At 29.5% G+C, this 22216-nt stretch overlaps 2 protein-coding genes across 2 annotated transcripts; one reads left to right on the top strand and one right to left on the bottom strand.

Annotated features, from left to right (window-relative positions):
* The first annotated feature begins 12745 nt into the window (after positions 1-12745).
* Positions 12746-14388, top strand: LOC107405173 (uncharacterized). The gene is made up of 3 exons (XM_016012185.4): positions 12746-13419; positions 13568-13740; positions 13869-14388. Exons 1-3 carry the CDS (start codon positions 12871-12873, stop codon positions 14032-14034), a joined length of 888 nt encoding a protein of 295 aa, XP_015867671.3. The 5' UTR covers positions 12746-12870; the 3' UTR covers positions 14035-14388.
* Positions 14389-15595: 1207 nt separating this feature from the next.
* Positions 15596-21256, bottom strand: LOC107405171 (protein WVD2-like 6). Its single transcript, XM_016012183.4, has 9 exons — positions 20907-21256; positions 19702-19972; positions 19397-19627; positions 19197-19237; positions 18914-18988; positions 18689-18785; positions 18535-18606; positions 18339-18449; positions 15596-16517 (listed from the first exon to the last, which is right to left on the bottom strand). Exons 2-9 carry the CDS (start codon positions 19957-19959, stop codon positions 16026-16028), a joined length of 1377 nt encoding a protein of 458 aa, XP_015867669.2. The 5' UTR covers positions 19960-19972; positions 20907-21256; the 3' UTR covers positions 15596-16025.
* Positions 21257-22216: the final 960 nt, after the last annotated feature.

Here is a 22216-nt window from a genome sequence, read left to right as displayed (position 1 = left end):
TAGTGATCATCATCAAACAACAAGTTTTGAAGACATCATCTAGTTAAAGTTTAATGGGGTTTCACATCAATACAAGTCATTTACTATTGCACATGACATGCACTCTAACTATAAAGTAAATGCAAGTTATAGCAAAGCATGGGCAGCTAAGGAATTTGCACTTTTAGGTTTATAGGTTACGCTTGTAAGAGTCATATGCGAAACTCCCTTTTTGAAGTTATGTTGTAAAGAGCAAGAATTCATGAACTTTTACCCGAATTCAAACTGATAGTCAAATTAGATTTCTATATATTTTTATGATACTTAGAGCTAACATCAGAATGTTTCGTTGTATGAGGCATATTATAGCTATAGATGGATTTACACTAAAGAATAGATATAAAAGTTTGTTATACATCGCATTATATTTGGACGAGAATGATCAAATTTATTCACCTGCTTTTTAATTTGGCCGTAGGAGAGACTGATACAACCTACACATGGTTTTTAAGAGATTCAAAGAAGCATTTGGTGATGACCCTCATTTATGTTTCATATCAAATAGACATAAGAGCATTGCAAAAGCAATATGCACAATTTTTACCAATAATCACCATGGCCACTGCATGTATCATCTTGGTACAAATTTATGTGCCAAGAAGTTAAAAGTGATGTTAATACTATTATGTCATTGCTTAATGATGCATGTAGAGCATATATTATTGAAGAATTTAATATGGCAATGACAAAAGTAGAAAGGTTTAGCATTCAAGCTGTGCAATATCTCAAAAAGGCAAATATTTCCAAGTGGGCTTAATCATATTTTTTTTTATCAATAAGTACAACATCATGACCATTAACATCATAGAAGCATAATTTATGTGTTTTTTTATGTTAGAGATAAACCCCTATTGCCATTACTCGATCACATTCGTGATTTATTGAAAAGGTGATGATATGAACGACAAATTAATGTAGCTCAATGCAAACCCTTATTACTAACTGGTTGGAAAATGTTATGCAACAGCCTTAAATGATGAAAGAGGATTGTATGTTATTCCAACAAAATTATATAGATTTCAAGTTATTTGCCATGGCCTATTAGTTGGAGTAGTCAATTTTAGAAAGTAAGACATACATGTGTAAGGAATTTCACATAGATGGATTTTCTTACCTTTATGCGTTTGCTACATATAAGTATCGAATATTTCTAAATATATCCTTTGCTCTACATATTACTCAATTAAGTCTCTTCTTGGTGCATACTCAGAGACCATACATCCACTTGAAGATAAACTCCAGTGGCATACTCAGGATGATGTCACATATAAATTGGATTGTACTTCCACATGAAATTACCAAAAGTTTAGGAAGATTAAGAAAGAAAAGGATCTTATCTTATAGAGAAGATTATCATTAATATGGATGCAGGAGGTATACATAGATTGGTCATAGTAGAAAAGAAAGCTCAGCTACCGTGCCACTTGATAGCACTTCCAACCATCAACACCATTCAGGTCGTAGTACTGAAGGAGGAAGTTTGTCTACCATCAGTAAGCTACACTCTACAGCTAGATTGTAAATTTGTTTATATTATATTAATAGTTGGAGTGCAACTTATCTCTTATATCTTAAGCTGGATGTGTATTTTGTTTATGCTATGTAAAAATTAAGCAATATTCTTTACATGTTATTAATAGCTACTGAATGTATACTTTGTATTTTGTTTATGCTGTCTTAATAAACGCTGGAAAAATTACCAATCACAATTTTCTTTAGTTTAATTTCCTTTTCTTGTTACTTATTCCTTAAGTTGCATTGTTTTAATGTATCAGTACAAATTCTATAATGTCATATATTATATAAAATTAATTATAATCTTAGATGCAGTACTATTTAAAAAAAAAAACTAAATGTACCACAATAAATTTACCGAAAGGACTATCAAGAATACCAATATGTGCCATCGTCAATTTTTTTTATTTTGTTTTTATTCATTCCTAAAGTTTTGATCAAATGTATCTATACAACTTCTATAATGTCATACGTAATATAAAAATAATTATAATACCACATGAAGTATTACTAGAAAAAAAAAAAAAAAAAAGAGTACCATAAAGAAATTACCGAGCTATGTATCAAGAATACCAATACATGCCATCGATAATATTTTTATCAAGTATGTTACTTTTTGAAAAAATTATTAATTAAAACTATCGTGATTAATGACAAAGCGTTGATAATTTCAATTACACATTTTTTTATTTTTTTTTTGTTAATGGGTTATTTTTTTTTTCCTTTTGTTTTTATTCATTTCTTAAGTTGTATTGATTAAATATATAAATAAAAATTCTATGATGTCATACATAATATAAAAATAATTGTAATATCACATGAAGTATAATAATAAAAAAAAAAGATACCACAAAAAAATTACCAAAAGGTATATCGAGAATATCAATAAGTTTTATTGGTAATTTTTCAGCTAGTATGTTTATCTCTAAAAAAATTATCAACAGATGCTATCGTGATTATTGATAAGACATTGGTAATTTTGATCGCATAATTTTTTTTTTTTTATTAATGGGTTAATATATATATATATATATATTTTTTTTTTCATTTCCTTTTCTTTCGATTCATTCCATTAGTTGTGATTAAAAATATTAGTACAAATTATAAATTATTAAATAAATAGATCTTGCAAATGTAATTTTGGCCTCAATAATCAAACCCTATATCATAATATGAACCTTACATCAATATATTTGGCCTCCATAACCAAACACTATATCATAAGAGAAATTCTAGTAGAGAAATTCTAGTTGCAATGTAAAATTATTTCTATACGGTCCCTAAAAATTTATATTCCTATAATATCCCTAATCCCTATTAAATATTTTTTTATTCTTAGTTTTTAAAAATCAAAAGTTTCTATCTGTTATAATTTTATTTTATTTTATTATTATTATTTTTTTTATGTAAAGACTTGAGTATTGAGCCCAAGCTGCTGGGTGAACTAGGCCTTGTGAATTAGATGCTCAGAGACTGCTCCTTTGGAGCCCCACCCTTGACGCACTTGGAATGGAGGAGGCTTCTAACATGAGCCGAATGGAAACTGTTTTATGGTGACGTGGAATTGAAAACTTGAATGAGGATATTGGTCTTCTGGACCACTTATGAAGAAAACGGGTTGCCGCAATGGGTTGGGAGAAGAAGAAGAGGCAAAGAAGCAGCGAAGGGAACGAGGAGGGTTGCCAATAATAAAGAGAAAGACAGAGGTTTGGTTGGGTGGGCTTGGCGATTACCACTGAATGTTTGCTGTGAAATGATCAGAAAACTTCATGGCTCATGGTGTTCTTCTGACATTGATATCTCTCTGGGTGGCTTATCGTTTGAGAGAAGAAGAAAAAAGATACTAAAAATCAATTGTAAAAAAATGGAGAAATTGAATGAGGACATTTAAGTAATTTAAATTTTTATAAAACTGTATAAAGTGTTTTTTGCATTGCAAAAAAGAACCTCTCATATCATAATATAAACCTTATATCAATGTATTTGGATGGCAAAAATGGAAAAATAGTATCTAAAGTGAAAAATTATTAAAATACAACTCCATGGCATATTTCTTCCTAAAACACTCCATATCATTCTACTCGAATAAAATAGCTTTACCACTGTTTTTGTAATCTACATATTTTAAAGCAAACACCCTACAATCACTTTTATAATTTTCAAAAAATATCTAGGATCAACAAAATAAAAATAATAATAATAAAAAAGTGTCTAAATCAACAACTTGTCTTGCATGTTGTCAATAGGATTTAACAATATGCTTCAGTATGTTGTCTACCAACATGTGGTTAAATGTACTACTTTTAACAGCACACAATGCATGTTGTCAAAACATTTAACAACACAATAAATTTATTGTTAAATATCCGAATAATGCATTCTTTAACAACATAAGAAAAATTTTGTATATTCTTTTAACATAATTGGGCATTTTGTTAAAGACCCAAAGCACAAATGTCAAAATTTATCTGCCATTGATTCCAAAAATATGATCTAAGTAAAGGAGTTACTTCCCAACTACAAAATCTATACTTCAAATTCAAAGCAAAAAACTCACAAACTAATTTACAAGAAATTATATTATAAGCAAAGCACTTCTATAAGCTAATAATTGTAGTCAATTAATTGTTCAAAATACTAGCAATGATTAATACTAGTATTGGAAATCAAATTTAGAGCTAAAATCAATAGTACTTAACTTCACATTCTCTGCTAGTAATCTTCAAACTTCAGTCTCCATCTTCAATATTTTCACTCTCCGATGCCTTATCATACCTATCTTTAAGCTCGGCAGCTTTATTATCACAACATCACCACATATTCATGCTTGTTCTCCTAACCCATTTTACACAATCAAAACATCAGTACACATTTGCATAATTTGTACCCATTCTTTATCCGTCAACAAATATATATATATATATATATATATATAAAGAAAATCAAAAAAGAAAAAAGAAAACTAACATGGATAAATGCATCCATTCTTTATCCATCATCACGACCAAGAAATTAAACCAAAATGTCTTTGTTAGCCAACTATTTGTTTTACCTTCTTTGAATAAGAACCGCCAATACTTTAAGTACTCATTAAAAATTTAAATGATACCAGACTACCAGCAAGCATATAAATTAAGCATGAATACTTGACAATTAACTAAAAAATCATAAAGCCAGATAGATACAAAACTAAGCATGAATACAACACAATTAACTATAAAATTAGACAACCAGATAAAATTATAGAAAAAGAGTTGCTAAGTGAAATGACAATTCCTTCATACAAAGAAAAACAATTTTAAATAACAAAATGCAAATGAACAATCTTCACCTTAGTATTTCTCCTTACACAATTCACTTAGTCAGCAAGCTAAGGCAAAAAAGTACTATTATCAAGGTGAAGGCTAGATAAATTATTATGAATGAAATAACAAAGTTATCATGGTTTTCAATAAAATGCATTGTGTCAACTGCATCCTACCTAAAACAAATTGTATATATGAACTGGCAATCATATGTGAAAGACAGTACTAGAGACCAGTAACATTATGCAAGGCAATAAAAATGGATGTGCTACTGCTTAATTTATGCATCAAAAAAATAAACTCAAGAATCAACTACTGTGAATGCTAAAAAATAAATAAAATGCAAGGGGAAAAAAACGATTATCAAACTAAAACAATACAAGTCCATTGTACCGAAAATTTTACACAATTCATCACAGACAAGAATATTAGTGTTTATATGGTATCTAAGATATTAGAAATATACAATGTTTCACAATAATTTATTTAAAATACTACGGATATCAAAGGATAATGTTCACAATCTTTGTGTTTATGTAACTATTATCTGAAGAGAATGTGAAGAACAAGGACAAAAATTTCATTTAACAAAGAAAACAGAGATTAAATTAATTGCACATCAATTTTATTTTGAAGTTTAAAGAAATTTTTCAAGAAAATTTGATTGAATGAGAAAGAGTGAGGAACAGTCCATCAAAAAAGAAAACATTTCTTTTTCTTTCTTTTCAAAAACGAATTTTTCTATTTGATTGAATGAGAATAGTAAGTTTGTGAGAGAACCACCAGAGTTAAGGAGTTACATGAGAGAAGATTTTGGGGATAAAAGATGGTGATAGATGAAAACTCTTGGTAATTGCTCTATTTTGGCTATGGAAAACGGTCAGAATTTTTCGACAATTGCTTTATTTTGGTGATGAAAAATGGTCAAAATTTACAATGACAAGTTTAAGATTGGAGTTTTTGAGAGACCAGGGGAATGGAGAAGAGAGAAAAATGACATGCCCATCTGAAATGGAAACATGATTTGTAAAATGATTAAAAATATTTTAATAAAAAAGGTTTTTTATTTCCTAATTTTTTTTTAAAAAATGGGGGCAAATGGAAAATATTGGGTAGAGTAAAAATTATGTTAATTGAAAGGGTATCCATGTTGAGGCTTAGTTTGGATGGGCAAGGCCAAATTCTCCCACATGACAGACTAGTAGAACTCAGTCCAGAAAGTTGGTTCCTAGTTTTTTTTTTTTTTTTTTTTTTTTCTCGATTATTATGGGTCTCAAGTTGAAAAAGCAACCGAGTAATGGCTAAGGTTTATTGGAGTGATTTGATGTAGGTTTGTTTAAAAAATCGAGGACCCAACTAACACCACGTACTCGACCCAAATTGAATCGTCTGGGCAGGCTCAAATTCTAAGGATCAGCTAGTGGGTTCTTCTTTTCCAAACCCGACCTCTTCGATTCGCCCAGCGGGTTAGGCTTATTGAAACCTATGAATGCATGAACCAATCTGCGAAGTATATTAACCAAAAATTAATTATTCTTGTAGTTATCAAGGATAGAAATCGTGACCTGGGCATAATGAAGAGGAAGTTGACCGTTGGAATGTGCACGCTATTGGTAATATTGAGCTAGTATTTTATTCAATGTGTGCATATGTGGTTTTTAAAATAGAAAAAGTGAAATCTACAGCTGTCCCTCGTTGGTAGAAAATGAAGAAGTCTGTTTCTTTTCTCCTCTATACAAGCACAATCCTCCTCACACTTTGACGAATAATGGTCTTGATCGTTGGGCCTTTTACAAAAGCCAAACAAAAAAAGAGTGCAACTTTTGTAGTTTGAAATTATTTTCAAATATTTGACCAATTCCTATCCGATATTATTAGGGTTAGGTTAGTTTGGATTTAGTATAAATTTGGTCGGGTTGATTTTTGTAAACCCATACTATTAGGTTGGGTTGGAATTTTGACAAAAATTGACCAATCCAACCTCTGTACAACCCTAATTTAATGGGTGGATGTGGATAGGTAAAGGAGCTTGTACTGTTTGTGGCTTTCTACAGCTGGTGATGCTCATCATCTTTTATTATGAGGATGGCAAATTTAATTTACAACCAGGGGCTGATTTACCTAAGGCCCAAGGGGCAAGGCCTCCCTTTATTTATTTATTTTTAAACATTTTTATTTTTTTTTAATATAACTAGTTGATTATCACTCAAATTTTAGGCATGTTCTGCCCTTAATTTATTGTATTCTATCTATTATTCACATATTCCTTGTTTGAATTAGTTTTCATTTTTTTAATAAATTTGTCTAATCCATCTTTAAATACTCTATTCATCATTGCAAAAATGCTTTTAGAATTTACCTATAAGTTTCCAAATTTCTTTCTTTGAGAAAAAATATCTTTAATCATTTTTTTATGAATATCTTTGACCATTCAAACTAGTTTTTTATACAACAAAAAAGAAAAAAAAAAACCAAAATCTATATAGTTTTCGAGATTATTGCATGTAAAATATTTATCTTTTTAAATATTATTTCCATTATAACTATTTCTTTATTTCATATTATTACACAATAATAGTTGAATAGAAAGTATAAATTACTAATTACGTAATTGTTTATGAATAAATAATTTTTGATTTTATTATCAATAATTATAGTTTAACTTCTTAGAAAAAAATTGTTTTTAAATGTGCCCCTTTGACCGAATTTTGTGGATCCACAGCTGTTTACAAACTTTCAATTTATTAATTATTTTATTTAGATTTTATGCTTTTAAAAAACATTATTTAATTCTTTTTAATTTTTTAAATTTATCAATTCTAAGCAGTTTTTATCTTAATTTAAATAGTTAAAGACAAAAAAAAAAGGTTAAAAATTAATATTTTATGATTTAATAACATTATAAAAATATAATCTTGAACTTTATCGGATAAAAATAGAAAAAAATTAATGAATTAGTCTCTGTTTTTATAGTTTTAAAATACTAAAAAAAAGGTAACTAATATTTAAAAACAAGCAAAAGATCTTTATCCTAAAAAATATATATTGAATAAATATCAACACCTTTTGAAGTTTCTGCATAGTATAAGTTTAAAATTTTCAATCCTTTTAACTGTTAAAATGTATATAATAAAGAGATTTCTCTTTCTTAAATAGAATATAATAAGAATCAAATTTTTTTCTCCTTAATATAATATAACAGTTAAAAAATTATTATGTAAAAATTTTGGACTGATGCTGCTGTTGTTTACAAATTTTAAAAAGTATTGGTTCTAACACAATATTAAAGACGATTAATAGTATAAATATTGAAACTACTCGAGTATGGTGCCAAAATCTCTTCTTCTTCTTCTTCTTCTTCTTCTTCTTCTTCTTATTATTATTATTATTATTATTATTATCATACTACTCGCGAGCCATAGACGAAATGTTGACTTTTTTTTTTTTTTTAATTTTTCTAAAGCACATACTTTGTATTAAAGGGAAAGAAAAAGAAACGATAATTTTAAGGAGGAAAGAAAAGGAAAAGAAAAGAAAAAAAATATTTATTAATAATTATTATTTAGATTATTATGAAATTGGAAAAAAAAATGGAAAACCAATAAATATTTTAATACAATAATAATATTACAAACCCATTAATCAACGGCGACAATGAAAGTGACTTTCGACATTTTCAGTTTTCCTAAAAATCTAAGCTGTATAAATAATAATAATAATAATAATAATAATAAAACTATCTAATCTGTCTTAATTATATTTTACTTCGTACATAACATTATTTTCTATAGATGATAAGTTTTTTCTAAATCATTTTGGTTTGATTTGATGTTACTGGTTCGAGCTTTTAATTATGTTGTTGATTTATTTCAAATGAAAAAAAAAGAATCATAGTGTCTTGTTTCAAAACAAAAAAAAAAAAAATCATAGCTTTTTTTTTTTTTCAAAAAAAGAAAAATCGTAGTTGATTTGGAATTTTAAATATCTTCAACCATAAAGTACAATCATATTAGCATAAAATTATAGATAATCCTTCATGCACTTTTTAAAGTTTACTCTTAGACATTGTTTGTCCGCAGTAAATTTTTTAAAGACATTGTTTTTTGAAATTAATTTTCTGAAAATTAATTTTAAAAGAATCAATTTTCTTTCTTAGCATTTGTTAAATAATATGAAAATGTAAGATTTAAAATATAATTAAAAATATATGTATTAAAAGTAACGGTAAGTTCATTATTAGAATACTTCCCAAAAAAAAAAAATTCATTATTAGAAAAATAAATAAAACGTCTTAAATTCATTTTTAAAAAGATAAAAACCATTTCCTAAATGCTTGACAAAAAAGCATAAAAGCGTTTTTTTAGGGATTTTGTTCATGAGAAGTCACAGATCACTACTGTTAAATTGATTCCTCATAAACCATATTTTTCTTTTCCAAAAAATTAAAGCATAGTTAATTTTTAGTTTTTATTTTTATTTTTAATTAAATATGTATAATTTACTTACTTTAAATGTTTATTGGTACTCGTTAATTTGTTATACATCTCAAATACCTAAAAAAATTTAAAAAGAATTTTACCCCCCAAAAAAAAAAAAATGTCAACACAATTTGGAATTGCATTTTATTTGGTGATTATTATTTTTTTTCCTCCCTTAACTTAACTTTGGAGTTAGTTGGATATTTAACAAACTCTAGTAATAGGTTAAATAATAAATATTTGTATTAGACAAATTATCTACAATTATATTGAAAAAAATTAAAGAATAAACCATGCTAATGATTGCTGTTCCAAAACGTTTTAAAGTCCCATCAAATCTAACACAAACCAATATGGGCTTTTTAGTTCAACCAATTTGCGTAGGGATACGAATTGTAGAAATTGATGTTGGAGTTAAGAAATTATAAAAATGTAAGAAAAAATATTATTTTATCACATTACTGATTGAGTACCAGTTGGACTATGATAATTTCTTTTTTTTAATAGAATACGTGATAATTTAATTAACTACTATTAAACTGTTTATTATTCCATATTAAATATTTAATATTATAAAAAAAATACAGCCAATTAATAATTTATACATTAGTTATAATTTCACAATCAAACAAACTTTATATAATTTTATTATAAATTTATATTTTTACATCCGTTGAATTTATTATTAAGGACATTTTTATTTAAATTTATTTGAATAACTTTTTTATACGGTCTTATTCTTTCTCTCAAAATGTACGCAAAATATATTTCTTTACATCTAACTCAAACTTCACTAAAAACTAGGGTTGAAAACGATTATACCAACCACAAAAGATAAAAAGAAAAAAAAAATTTGTTGTATTTTGTTTATTGACATGTCTGAAACTATATTGTGAATCCCACATTAGTAAAGAATGTTTAGTTTGGTTAATTAGGTCCAAATATATTTGAAAATATTTAGAAATATATAATTAAATATCTTTAAAATTGTACAAAAGTTTAGGACTAAACAATATAAAAAATCATTAGAAAATGTTTGGCAACATTGAATAAATTTGAAACTATTCAAGAGTATACAATTGTGAATGTTCAAAGATATTAAGGGCACAACCAAAACAAACAATCCAAAAAGTATATATTCTTATAAAACGAAACATATATATGAAAGTATATAAATGAATAACTTTAAAAATGCTTATAAGTTCACGACCAAATATTTTCAAAGTTATATAAAAATTTACAACCAAACACTTTAAAAAATATATATTACTAAAAAACAAAAAACATGAAGAAGTATAGGACTAAAAAGTTGCCAAAGGGGATGCTAGAGTGTAGGTTTCGGCTAGATGAAGTAAGTCTCTAGTTTAGCTTTCAATTTATTTGGTTTTGTTTCTAATTGTAGTGCTTAATTTGTGAAAAAAAAGACATGATTTTGGCTTGGCTTTGAAACTGTATAAATTATGAATCTTTTAGGTATTAAAAATAGTATATAAAATAATTTTATAATCTTTTGTATATTTTAAATTATAGTATATAAAGAATAAAACTGTATAATTTTTTTTTGGAATTATCAAGATAACTTCTAGGACATTTGATTTTATTAGCTATCATTGTAAGGATAACAAATAATAATATTCAAATGTAAAAGATAGATTAAAAAAAAAAAAAGATTTAAAAACACATAATTAAAACCAAAGAGATTGATTAGATTTGAACTAATATTTACCTTTCAAATTATAAAATAATTTTGTTATTTGTTACCATAAGTAATAATTACCAGTTTGTGTGTTAAGCTTAATTAAAGTATTTAATTATATTATTATTATTATTATTATTATTTTATTAAAGCCTCAAAAATGAATTTTTTGATGATAAACATTAAAACTGTTATTTAACATGTAAGTCTAAATGATCATAAAATGACAATTTCTCTTATAATTCTTTTATACCAAATATTTATTATTATTATTATTATATTATGTTTGGTATATAAAATAATTATTTCTGAAAAAAAAAAAAAGTATACTTATGCATAGGAACAAACAAAAGAAAAAAGAATAAATATTTCTATTAATATGTTTGTTATTATTTTAATTACGTTCGATATTTAATCTTCATAAAGATTTTTTATCTTTTCAAAAATATCAACTTTGATAACAATTAATTAAAAATTAAATTTTATAATTATTTATATATTTTTAGTTTAGGATAATCAATTTTGATTTGTATATTTTTTAAATATGATAAAAATATTTATTCGAATATGAACTTTTTGAAAGGAATAGTTATTTTTTTTAAATGAGAAAATAAGTATTTTTATAAAATTGATATTCCTGAACTTCAAAATGTATGAAACATAACAACGATTAATCTTAAGAAATATTTTATTTACATCTTCTTGGATTTGGTTAAATACAAAAATATTCCTGAGGTTTTGAAAAAATCATTTATACTCCCTTAACCAGTCTAAATTTACATTTATACCTTTCTAAAGTTAAATTATTTTTAAATTTCTTTCTTTTTTTTAATTATTAATTTGAAGACTTTAAAATTTTTTTCTTTATTTTTAATTAAATTTTATTTAAATTATATGATAATTACATAAGTTCTTATAAGTAAGTTATATATTTGACAAATACCTTTAGTTAAATATATTTGAAAATTTTTAATATATTTAGTTAAATATATTTAATAATTATAATACTTTTAGTTAAACATTCTTAAGAAATTATCACTTAGTTTAAAAAAAAAAAAAAAGCTTAAATGATTAAAACCATCATATAGTTTTTTTATTTTTTCTTAAACTGAAAAACTGTCATACAGTTTAAATAAAATTAATTAAAAATAATGATTGACAAAATTTTCACCTTTTCAAATTAATTTTATCAAAAGAATTATTTTTTATTAGAAAAAAAAAGACATTTAAAAGTAATTTAATTTTATTGAAAATATAAATATAATTTAATATAAATAATTTATTAAAAATTTAAAAAATATGTTTATATCTACCTCAAATCTTAAAAGATATAATGAAATATTTACGTAGAATAATTATTTTATTTCTAGGTCTATTTTACGTACAAAGCGTACCCTTAATGTTTTTTTTTTTTTTTTTTTTTTCTCTTGAGCAGTTCTCTGCAATCTACAAGAGTGAAGGAACCGGACAATGGTTGGCAACTGTAGGAGATTAAAAAAATAAAAAAAAGTCACAAGTTTGAACACAAAAAGGCCTACGTGGAGGCTTTCTAAAGGCTCTAAACAAAAAAAGGACACATCATTTTGCTTTATGAAATATGGCCCACGCTCCATAACTATCTTTCACATCCAACGCACCGTAGTATCCAATCTGACGGCCAAGATCGGCCTCCAGATACCACCTTTCTTTTCATCATCTTCTTCTTCTTCTTCATCTTCGTTCCCACGTACAAGACTCCATTGCTATGCTATCTCTCTATCTAGAGAGAGAGAGAGAGAGAGAATTTTGGTTTTGAATTTTGAGAAAATAAATAAACAATATATATATATATATTAGAATGCTTCTCGGAAGCGCTTCTTCACCGATCTTAAATCCATGCCTCCGTCAATCCTCGCCGGAACCCGACCCGGGTTACCGTTCCGAGATCCGAACCGATTACGTGTCCTTCTCTTCCAATTCCTCACTCCCTCTTCCAAACTCAGTCAAGAAAACCAATTTTGTCAAGCTCTCTCCGTTGAAGAAGAAGAAGATAAAGGAGGTTATCCACCACCAAAGTGAAGAACGAGAAATGGGTCTTTGGTGTTTGGAATCCACGCCGATGATGATGACGATGCCGAGCTCTGTTGGGTTGGCGATGGATGAAGCGTGCTCTCTCGGGGTGGAGGAGAAGGTGGAACAGGGTGTTCTGGTAGGTGGTGGGGTTGGAAATGGCAGTGCTGGCGGTATCTCCGGCGGCCGTGGTGGCGGTGGCGACAGAGATGGGAGTGATGGGTATTGGGATTCCGGCAAAGGGAGTGAGAGCATTGATGGGTATTATAAAAAAATGATCAAAGACTACCCAGAAGATGCTCTGCTTCTTGGGAACTACGCAAGGTTCTTGAAAGAGGTAAAAATGAAAGAAAATAAGTAAGAGAGAATTTGATTTTTTCAGGGATAAATTAAGATTAGAGAATTCTGTAAAATTTTTCTGAAAAACTGTTTAGGATTTTTGTTTGTGAAATTTCAGATAGAAGAAAGGTTTATAAAATTTTCAGGTACTTGGTGATGTTGAAAAAGCGGAGGAATACTGTGAAAGAGCAATTTTGGCAGAGCCAAGTGATGGGAATGCTTTATCTCTATATGGAGATCTAATATGGTATAGACACAAAGATGCTCATCGAGCTCAGAGCTATTTTCATCAAGCTGTTCAGTCTGCTCCTGATGACTGGTATGGTAAACTATTTTTGCTTTTTATGTTTTGGTTTAAAAAAAAAAAAAATGTTCATTTTGTATTTATTATTATTATTATTATTTTCTAATTTGATTTATAATGATTTCTATGTGTTTGATATACAGTTTTGTTCTCGCTTCATACGCTAAATTCCTTTGGGATGCTGGAGATGAAGAGGAAGAAGATGAAGAAGATGAAGATGGAGGAGGACATGGAATGGAAGACACAAAAAACATTCAGACAACCATTCCATGTCCCTCCTCTATGCGTCCTTTAGTTGCTGGTTCTTGAAATGAACTTTTACATGTCTGTCTGGTGGTAGTAGTAAAAGTTTCTTTCATTTGCTTACCAAAATTGACAACCCCTCTTGTGTATATATGACCATGATGAATTTCTGCTGAGGTGACATCTTTCTGATGCTGTAAAATGTCCGGACTATGAAGGGGTTGGGAATGTTTGGTTGGAAAGAAAAGAAAATGAAAAATATCTTAAGCTAAGTTTGAGTAACGGGGAATAATTTATATAAGAAGGATACGTTTGATTGTTCTTGTCTTTTATACAGGGCAACATCTGTAGCTGATATTCTTTCATAAAACCATTTAATCCTGTGGCCCTAGTGCTTGGGTTTGTTTTGTTTCCTTTGATTTGTTGTGGATATTCTTGACTTTTTCCTCTCATCTACAGATAATCTCCACTTTTCTCATCTTCTACTCTCACTGACATTTTTTCTCATTCGTAACGTAACCATTTAATTAAACTAATAATAATATAATGATAAATTTTAAAAAAACAAAAATCGAGAAATAGAGAAATAAGTGTAGGAATATAAAGCTCGCCAATGGGATTATATCTCTGGGATAATGAGGTAAAGTATGGTACCGATCTGATTCTTGTGGATGCACATATAGGGACTTCTCCGATGGGGAATTTATTTGACAAGAAGAAGAAGCATTAGCGGCTCCTAAGGATTTGGAATTTTCTCAAGAGCCAAGCACAAAAATTCTGGATCAATAAAACTCTTCAATGTAAAAATAATCCTACGGCTGAGAAGCGCTATAAGCTCAAGTAGGAAATGGCAGAGAGTTCCGGATGGCATCTGGAGCCTTGAGTGCCCATTTGGGAGTAATTTTGAAATGCCTACATCACTTCTTAAGGTGTTTTTGGCCTCCAAATTTTGAAACTTTTTCCAAGTAAATTTGCCTAGCCGAGTTCCATCATTGAAAAAAACAGGGCATAACATGAACAATGTATTGTTTGATATGCTTGATTCCTAATTTCGCTATCGGAAGAGTAAAGCTTGTTAAGATTCCAGAAGCTTTCTAAGAATTTCCTAGATTCATGAAAGATAGCAGTAACAATTTCCTAACCAGATCACAAAATGAAAAGCAACGAGTACAATGTTCTCCAACGATAAAACTGCCGTGAGCGTGCCTTTAGCTGCCAAACCTGCTGTGAAAGCTAGTCGTCTCCTAAGCTGTCCTTTCCAAGTAGCATTAGCAAAAACAAGTCTTGAGGGAAATGGAACCACATAGACTGATTTGGAATTCACTTCAGAGATCTCAAATAGTGGCTTTTGACAAAAGGACATGCAAATTGAGTCTCTCCTCCATTCACCAAACACAAAAAAAAAAAAAAAAAAAAAACACTTTCTATTGGGTGAATGGATAGATAGGTAAAGAAATGAAATAGATCATAAAGTGATGGTTAATTTTCAAGGAAAAAAAGAAAAAAGTAAAGAAAATCCTAACAGAACCATTAACAAGAACTACCTACTGTCACCGCAGCCACCGAACACCGAAAGTGTAACTAAAACACTCTGCAAAAGAATTAACATAGACTAAACAGAAACACGTCCACCACACAAAATCAGCCTTCATTCATTCATAATTCCCAGTCGTTGAACAGAATAGGCTTTTAGAATACTTCCAAACATGAACTATCTACCGGAAGATTTTACCAAAATTTCCCAAACATTTCCAATGATGACCTGCATCTAATGCAAAGATTTAGACAGCATATAAATTAGAGAAACAACTTGGGTTATAGTTACATACATTGCTGCAAACTGTAATGCAGAATCCCAATGACAAAGACCAGCAACCTTGAAATCAATCAAAAGAAAACAACCAATGCTGCTGACTATGGACAAGATGACATCACAAACCATAACACGAAATTCCTTCATGCCTTCTTCCTTGAATAATAGAGGTCTATTCCTTTATTTTGATGTATGGAGTCATTCAGGCCTTTTCTATGTGCATCCATTTCTCTGTCCCTACTGCTCAAAGCTCCAATGCCACAGGTTCTTGAGCCAGGGTGGGCTGACATTGCTCGTCAACCATTTGGTTCTTTTCTTTTAGGAGCTGAGTTTCACCAGGCTCAGCCTCGTGAATTCCCTCCTGTTCTTGGGTGCAAGATCCAGTTTCATTCGTTGTATTGGATTGCATGGTCTGCTTTTCATTTGCATTGGAAGTTTTTTCTTCATTTTTTGCATTAAGTCCATTTGTCTTTTCCACATTTGCCTTGGAAGCATTGGTTTTGCGCCCATTTACTGTATTGGGTAATGAGGCCTTTTCGGATGGAAGTGTAGGAAGAGACTTCCGTTGTGGCTTCTTTGGATGCACAAGAGATCCTCTGGTAGGGTTTTGAGAAACTTTCTCATCCAGACTCAGCCTGCCAGATGGATTGGTTGCGTTACTGTTTCCTTTAGAATCAACGGGAGGTAAGCTCTTCCTTCGCCCAAGCTTGGGAGATTTAGCTCTTGTTGTTGGTATCTGCATTGAAGCAATAAAGACAACATTGAAAATCCATGGAAATATTAATATCTACTACAAAAAAGAGAAGTTAAAATAATAGCATCAGACACTACTAGTTTATAACACTAGAATGCCTTTCTTTTTATTTGATAAACATCCATTTATGATTTAGAATACAAATCAAAAATTTCACCTTGGAACTACAGTATATTTTAGTTAAGATTGATTATTACTGATAACATGCATCTGCACAAATAGCTTTACAACAATCCTATTAGACATACTAGACTTTGCTCTACCCAAGAAGGCAACCATACTATGGAAAAAATGTAAAAATCTTAGAGCAGTTGAGGGGGATAATCATTTGAAGATGCAAAAATTACATTACTAAAAAACAAATTGATAAGACTATATGGTAAATATTTGCATGGACAGCCAGAAACAGAAACAGAAGCAACCAGCACAGAATATTATCAAATTACTAACACAAACTGACACGACGTTATAGCAGACGCCTTTCTTTCATGAGGATATACCATGTCAAGAGTCATATGGAGGTGAGGGGAGGATTATTGCCTTTAAATGTCTAATGCTGATTTAAAAAAAAAAAAAAAATTAAAATTCTGAACAGTTGAGACCAATTCAGATTCAATTAGTAGCCAACTTCAGCAAGGTGGTTCATTCAGATCATTCAGATCAATGAAATTTCAGGTAAACTGCCACCCCCCCATCAGTATGCATCATGTTATAACTGAAAAAGTATAAAAGATCTCTTATTATGTATTATATTAGCAGAAGCCTCATCTTGTGTGTAGACGGCTGTCCCATACAGCCTAGTGTCAATAACACCATCCATTTTCCATCAAAAAGTAGATGATAAATTAATTGCTCAAGCCAGGATAGGAGACTTTAAAAAAATAAAAAAAGGGGATAAAAATGACAGGATATAAAATCCCAATTTGATCCCTGAACATCTTTATAACTGGTCATTGCTTCTATAGATGCCAAACAATCAAATAAATGAAATTATATGAGGCTAATGGACTAACAATCATATTCCCATCTAGTAAAATTCTTAATTCATAAATCAATTAAATAAAATACTCTGGAACTGGTATACGTTATAAAATGACAGGATATAAAATCCCAATTTGATCCCTGAACATCTTTATAACTGGTCATTACTTCTATAGATGCCAAACAATCAAATAAATGAAATTATATGAGGCTAATGGACTAACAATCATATTCCCATCTAGTAAAATTCTTAATTCATAAATCAATTAAATAAAATACTCTGGAACTGGTATACGTTATAAATCCTAAGTAATTAAAATCCTAGAAGCTTTAAAGATATAGTTAGTTCACTTCCAGCTTGGACAATAGCTAGAGAACATAATAAAATTTTCTTAACTCTCTGAAAGAGATTATATTCTCTTGAAATTAATATAATTCCTCATTATTTGCCAAACAGCTACTGTATTACCAATGTGATATTCTCCTCGATTCCACATAGAATTAATGCAACTTCTAAATAAAGGCTATTACAGTTGCTCTCATGCCTAAACTACCCACTTGGAATCATTCTGGAACCATCTAAACATTGGAAAAATCAATTTGAGTATATCACTAAGACAAATAACTCCATCACCTTGGAAGTTAAGGCACCTAAACTTTTGCCATGAGCAATTAAAACAAGAAAAAGACTTATAAAGAAAGAGAAAAAAGAAGAAAGAAAGATTAAGCAACTGCATTCCATTCCATGTTGTGAAGCAAAGCAAAATACTTAACGATGTTTGTTGTTATATTTAAAGAAAAAAAAAAAAATAAAGAGCTTACCTTCTTTAACTCTACCTTAGGAGGTGGAGGCTCTTGGTAGAAGCTAGGCATTGGAGTAGCTTTGAAGTTTAGGCTCTTCCTGAGCATCTTAATCTCTGCTTCTTGAGTTTCCTGTAGAATAGTAATGTTTATAAAATATTTTTCTTATAAGGCATATTTCCATCTGGAAATGACTTTCCATTGTAACAGATATCACCTTGGACTTGGCTTGCAAGTTGTTCTTCTCAACTTCCTTTGCTTGAATCTTCTCCTCAAGTTTTGAGTAGAACTGCAGAAAATTCAGTATATCTCATTGACAAAACATAAAAAATTTAAAATTGCTAGAGAAGACAGAACCTTAAATTACCAACCTCCCTTCTTCTCTCAGCTCGTTCATCACACTTAAAACTGAAACCATAGTTTGGTAGCATACCCACCCTGCGAGGTTTGCCCTCTCCTGATGTAGGACTTCACAAAGCAGTTAAGTAAAAACCAATATTTTATAAATTCACGGAATATTGAAATATATATGTTGGAAGACATATACTAATAATTTTCACCAAATAAGACAGCAAATATTGAAAATGAATGGATACGAAATAGACTGATTTTCTTCTTCAGATTTATCATCAACAATTTCTTTCTTCAAAGGCTTCAGCTTCGTTTTTTCCCTGTAAGAAGGAAGTCAGATTTTAAAATGGCAAACAATGTTCTATTTGGGGATAGAGAGATTAAAAATAAATAAAACATTTCAAACAAGGTGACCACTTTCAAATTTGAAATTGAAATATAGGGCATTCTTTAAGAGAGAGACAATTTGCCAAAGGCATGAGGAGAATGCAGCATCAAACATAAGGCCAGCATAGGTCTACAACTTACATAAGGCTTTCAGACAATGCTGCCTCAGACTTTCCAGATTGCTGATGGAGCAGACAGCGGTAGAAACAATATCAGATACCAAAGTGACAGCAAGCAAAACCAAAAGAAAAGGCACAATACCCTCCAAATCAACATATATACGAGTTACAAAAGCAAAAAACTAAAGGTCTAATATCAACATCTCTGATGGATAACTGAACCTTTCGCTCATTAAATGATCTGCTGCTTTTAATTGGTTGTCTTGGGTTTGAACTCAAAGCAACTGAACCATTTTGAACAGATGTTCCCTTTGCATCTTTTGCATCTTTGTTCTTCTTAAGCAAACCAGCTGAAACACTTGTCGAGCTCATGGATTTCTCATTCTTGCTTGTGCCTTGAACCTTTTGTGATCTGGACTGCTTTGGATGATCAGCACCTTTCACTACCCCAGCCTGTAACATAGGCACATAAGAAGGATTGGCAATAGACCAACTACAAATTAAAAAGAAAAAAGAAGCACTAGTACCTCTGCAATAGCCAAACCATTGTTTGTACTGTGAACATTTAGTTCCTCTTTCACTTCACCAGTAGATGAGTCATTAGTCTTACCATCATCCAAATTCACAACAATTTTTGCATTCCCATTCGGCACTACAGTCTCAGTACTTTTACATATAGAATTGTCTGAAACATCATCCTCTCCAGAGGCAGGAAGTTGCCCACAGGTGCCATTTGGATGGGTCACCTCAACCCCATCAGTGGCCGCTACATTATCCAAATCCATCACACACAAGAAACTGCAAAATAAACATGCCGAGAAAAATAAGCCCACAAATAGGAGGTAAAAATAATTAAGAAAAACAAGTCAAAAGCAAAACAGCAGGAATTTCACGACCGTGAGCAAGAATAAGTCACATGACTCTCAAGCTTTAAATATAAAAAAATTTTTAAAAAAATTATAACTTGTCTGAGAAACATTTTACAGCAAAATATGTGCATCTAACATAAGCCCATCCACGGTAAAAGAACAAATCTGTTTCCTTTTTCTCCTTTTGGCTGCTGCTGAGTGGATATGAATACAAAAACTAAATAAAAGTACAACAATTTGACACAACAAAAACCCATTTTAAGACTATGAAATTCCGTATCCTCCAGTTTCCCAGAAACCAAACGGTTCATCAACGCCCAAGACAATCACACAGACATCAAATGGATCGTAGCATTAAATACTATAAATATTAGAAGTGAAGCAAAAGAGGGAAAAAGCCAGATAAACCCGCAAGCAAATGGAAGCAAAATCAAAATAAACACAAACATGTATTGTTTCTCAAACAAAACAAGATTTAGCCTAAAAAAAAATATTAAAATGACAAGGAATAATTTCTACATCTAGCGCAAAAAAAAGCAAGCACATTTCAAGATAGGAAAAAAAGTCCAAAATTCCACATTGATCTACTCGCATCAAAGGGCATGCAACAACCAGTTACTCAAAAAAATCAAAGCCCATATTCAGATAACTGAAAAAGTGTATAAAACCCAGCCCCTCCAAAAAGAAAGAAAAAAAAAAAAAAATTCACTCCACTGAGATAAGACTTTTGGCAGAAACCACAACCATTTTATATTTATAATCTCTTTTTTTTTTTTTTTTTTCCTTTAATATCCCTTCCGTTTTCTCAGTATCCAAACAGAAAGGTTAAGAAACTCCTTAGACACACTATAACTATCACTTACCTCGAGTGCGTGCAAACAATCAAAACTCCATTGGGTTTCGATTCAATCCAAAAAAAAAAAAAAAATTACAGCAAAAGGGTTTTTGAAAGATCTGAGAAAGAGGTAATGAACGATAATGAGGATGGATTAAGCGGATCGGGAAGATCCGAACCCTAAAATGTTTCGGATTCAAAAAATTTTTTGTTTAATTATTATTATTTTTTTTTTTTGGGGTTTTGAAATTTGAAAGGGGTGAAGAGGGGCTTGAAGGGCTATGAATGGTGTGAAAGCACTTAATACCACTGGATTTAAAATCTCATTTCAAAGGTCAGGTGGAGAGAGAGAGAGAGAGAGAGAGAGAGAGAGAGAGAGAGTGTGTGTGTGTGTGGGAGTGTGTGAAAACGCTTAGATATAGATTTACGGTTATATACGGTTTTTCAGGGAAAATTACTCACACGGTTAAGCAACTAACACTCGTCACCTACACCCAATTTTTATTTTATTTTTTTAACCTGAAATTTTAAAATTATTTACAAATTCCAAAAATTGACTGAAAAATTGACTTGCCTTTCTCCTTTTTTTTTAAATTATATTTTGTGAAAGCTCAAATTTAATATAAACTCATTTGTAGCTCAAATTCATTGTATCTGATACCTTGACATAAGATCCAAAAATATAAAATAAAATACTTAACACAAACTCTCTCTCTCTCTCTCTCTATATATATATATATATATATTCAAAGAGAAATACGAATACATATATATTATATATTTTATAAAAATACACATACAGTTCTCAAAGAGAAATAGAAATACATATTTTTATTAAATATATCTTGGTTAAAATTTAAAAAAGTTTTGATGGTCTAAATGAATTAAGTGATTTATTAAAATTTTAAAAGGATAAAATGAATTTTATCTTAACTCATTTAAACCACAAAAATAATTTTATATTTTAACCTTTTAAATTTAAAAGTGAAATCCTGAAAGAAAAATTATCCCAACATCCTGAATGAAGAATTCTCTATGCATATGTATTTTATATATTTTATAAACTACTATTATCAAAATATATATATCTATATATTATAAAATTACACATATAGTTAAATAAGCATATACATATATATATATATATATATACATATACATATTATGGAGAAATAATCAGTAAAAGAGCAAGAATTACATTTTACAAATTACATCAAATTCTAAACACGCAAAAAACATTTTTATCATTATTTCTTCTAAAAGGCCAACTTTCAAAAATGATGCTCCTGGTAGAACATCTTTTTTTCTTTTTTTTCTTTTTTTTAGTATCATTTGCGA

The sequence above is a fragment of the Ziziphus jujuba genome, chromosome 5, assembly GCF_031755915.1.
Source record: "Ziziphus jujuba cultivar Dongzao chromosome 5, ASM3175591v1".
Lineage (NCBI taxonomy): Eukaryota > Viridiplantae > Streptophyta > Magnoliopsida > Rosales > Rhamnaceae > Ziziphus > Ziziphus jujuba.
The sequence above is the reverse complement of the archived record's forward strand: the minus strand, read 5'-3'. Positions and strand labels throughout refer to the sequence as shown.

Coding starts and splice junctions, on each gene's coding strand:
- LOC107405171 (XM_016012183.4), bottom strand. CDS start 19,959: ATGGATTTGGATAATGTAGCGGCCACTGATGGGGTTGAGGTGACCCAT. Junction 19,628..19,701: donor ATGGTTTGGCTATTGCAGAG/GTACTAGTGCTT, acceptor CCTATGTTACAG/GCTGGGGTAGTGAAAGGTGC. Junction 18,989..19,196: donor GCATTGTCTGAAAGCCTTAT/GTAAGTTGTAGA, acceptor TCCTTCTTACAG/GGAAAAAACGAAGCTGAAGC.
- LOC107405173 (XM_016012185.4), top strand. CDS start 12,871: ATGCTTCTCGGAAGCGCTTCTTCACCGATCTTAAATCCATGCCTCCGT. Junction 13,420..13,567: donor ACGCAAGGTTCTTGAAAGAG/GTAAAAATGAAA, acceptor TAAAATTTTCAG/GTACTTGGTGATGTTGAAAA. Junction 13,741..13,868: donor CAGTCTGCTCCTGATGACTG/GTATGGTAAACT, acceptor TTTGATATACAG/TTTTGTTCTCGCTTCATACG.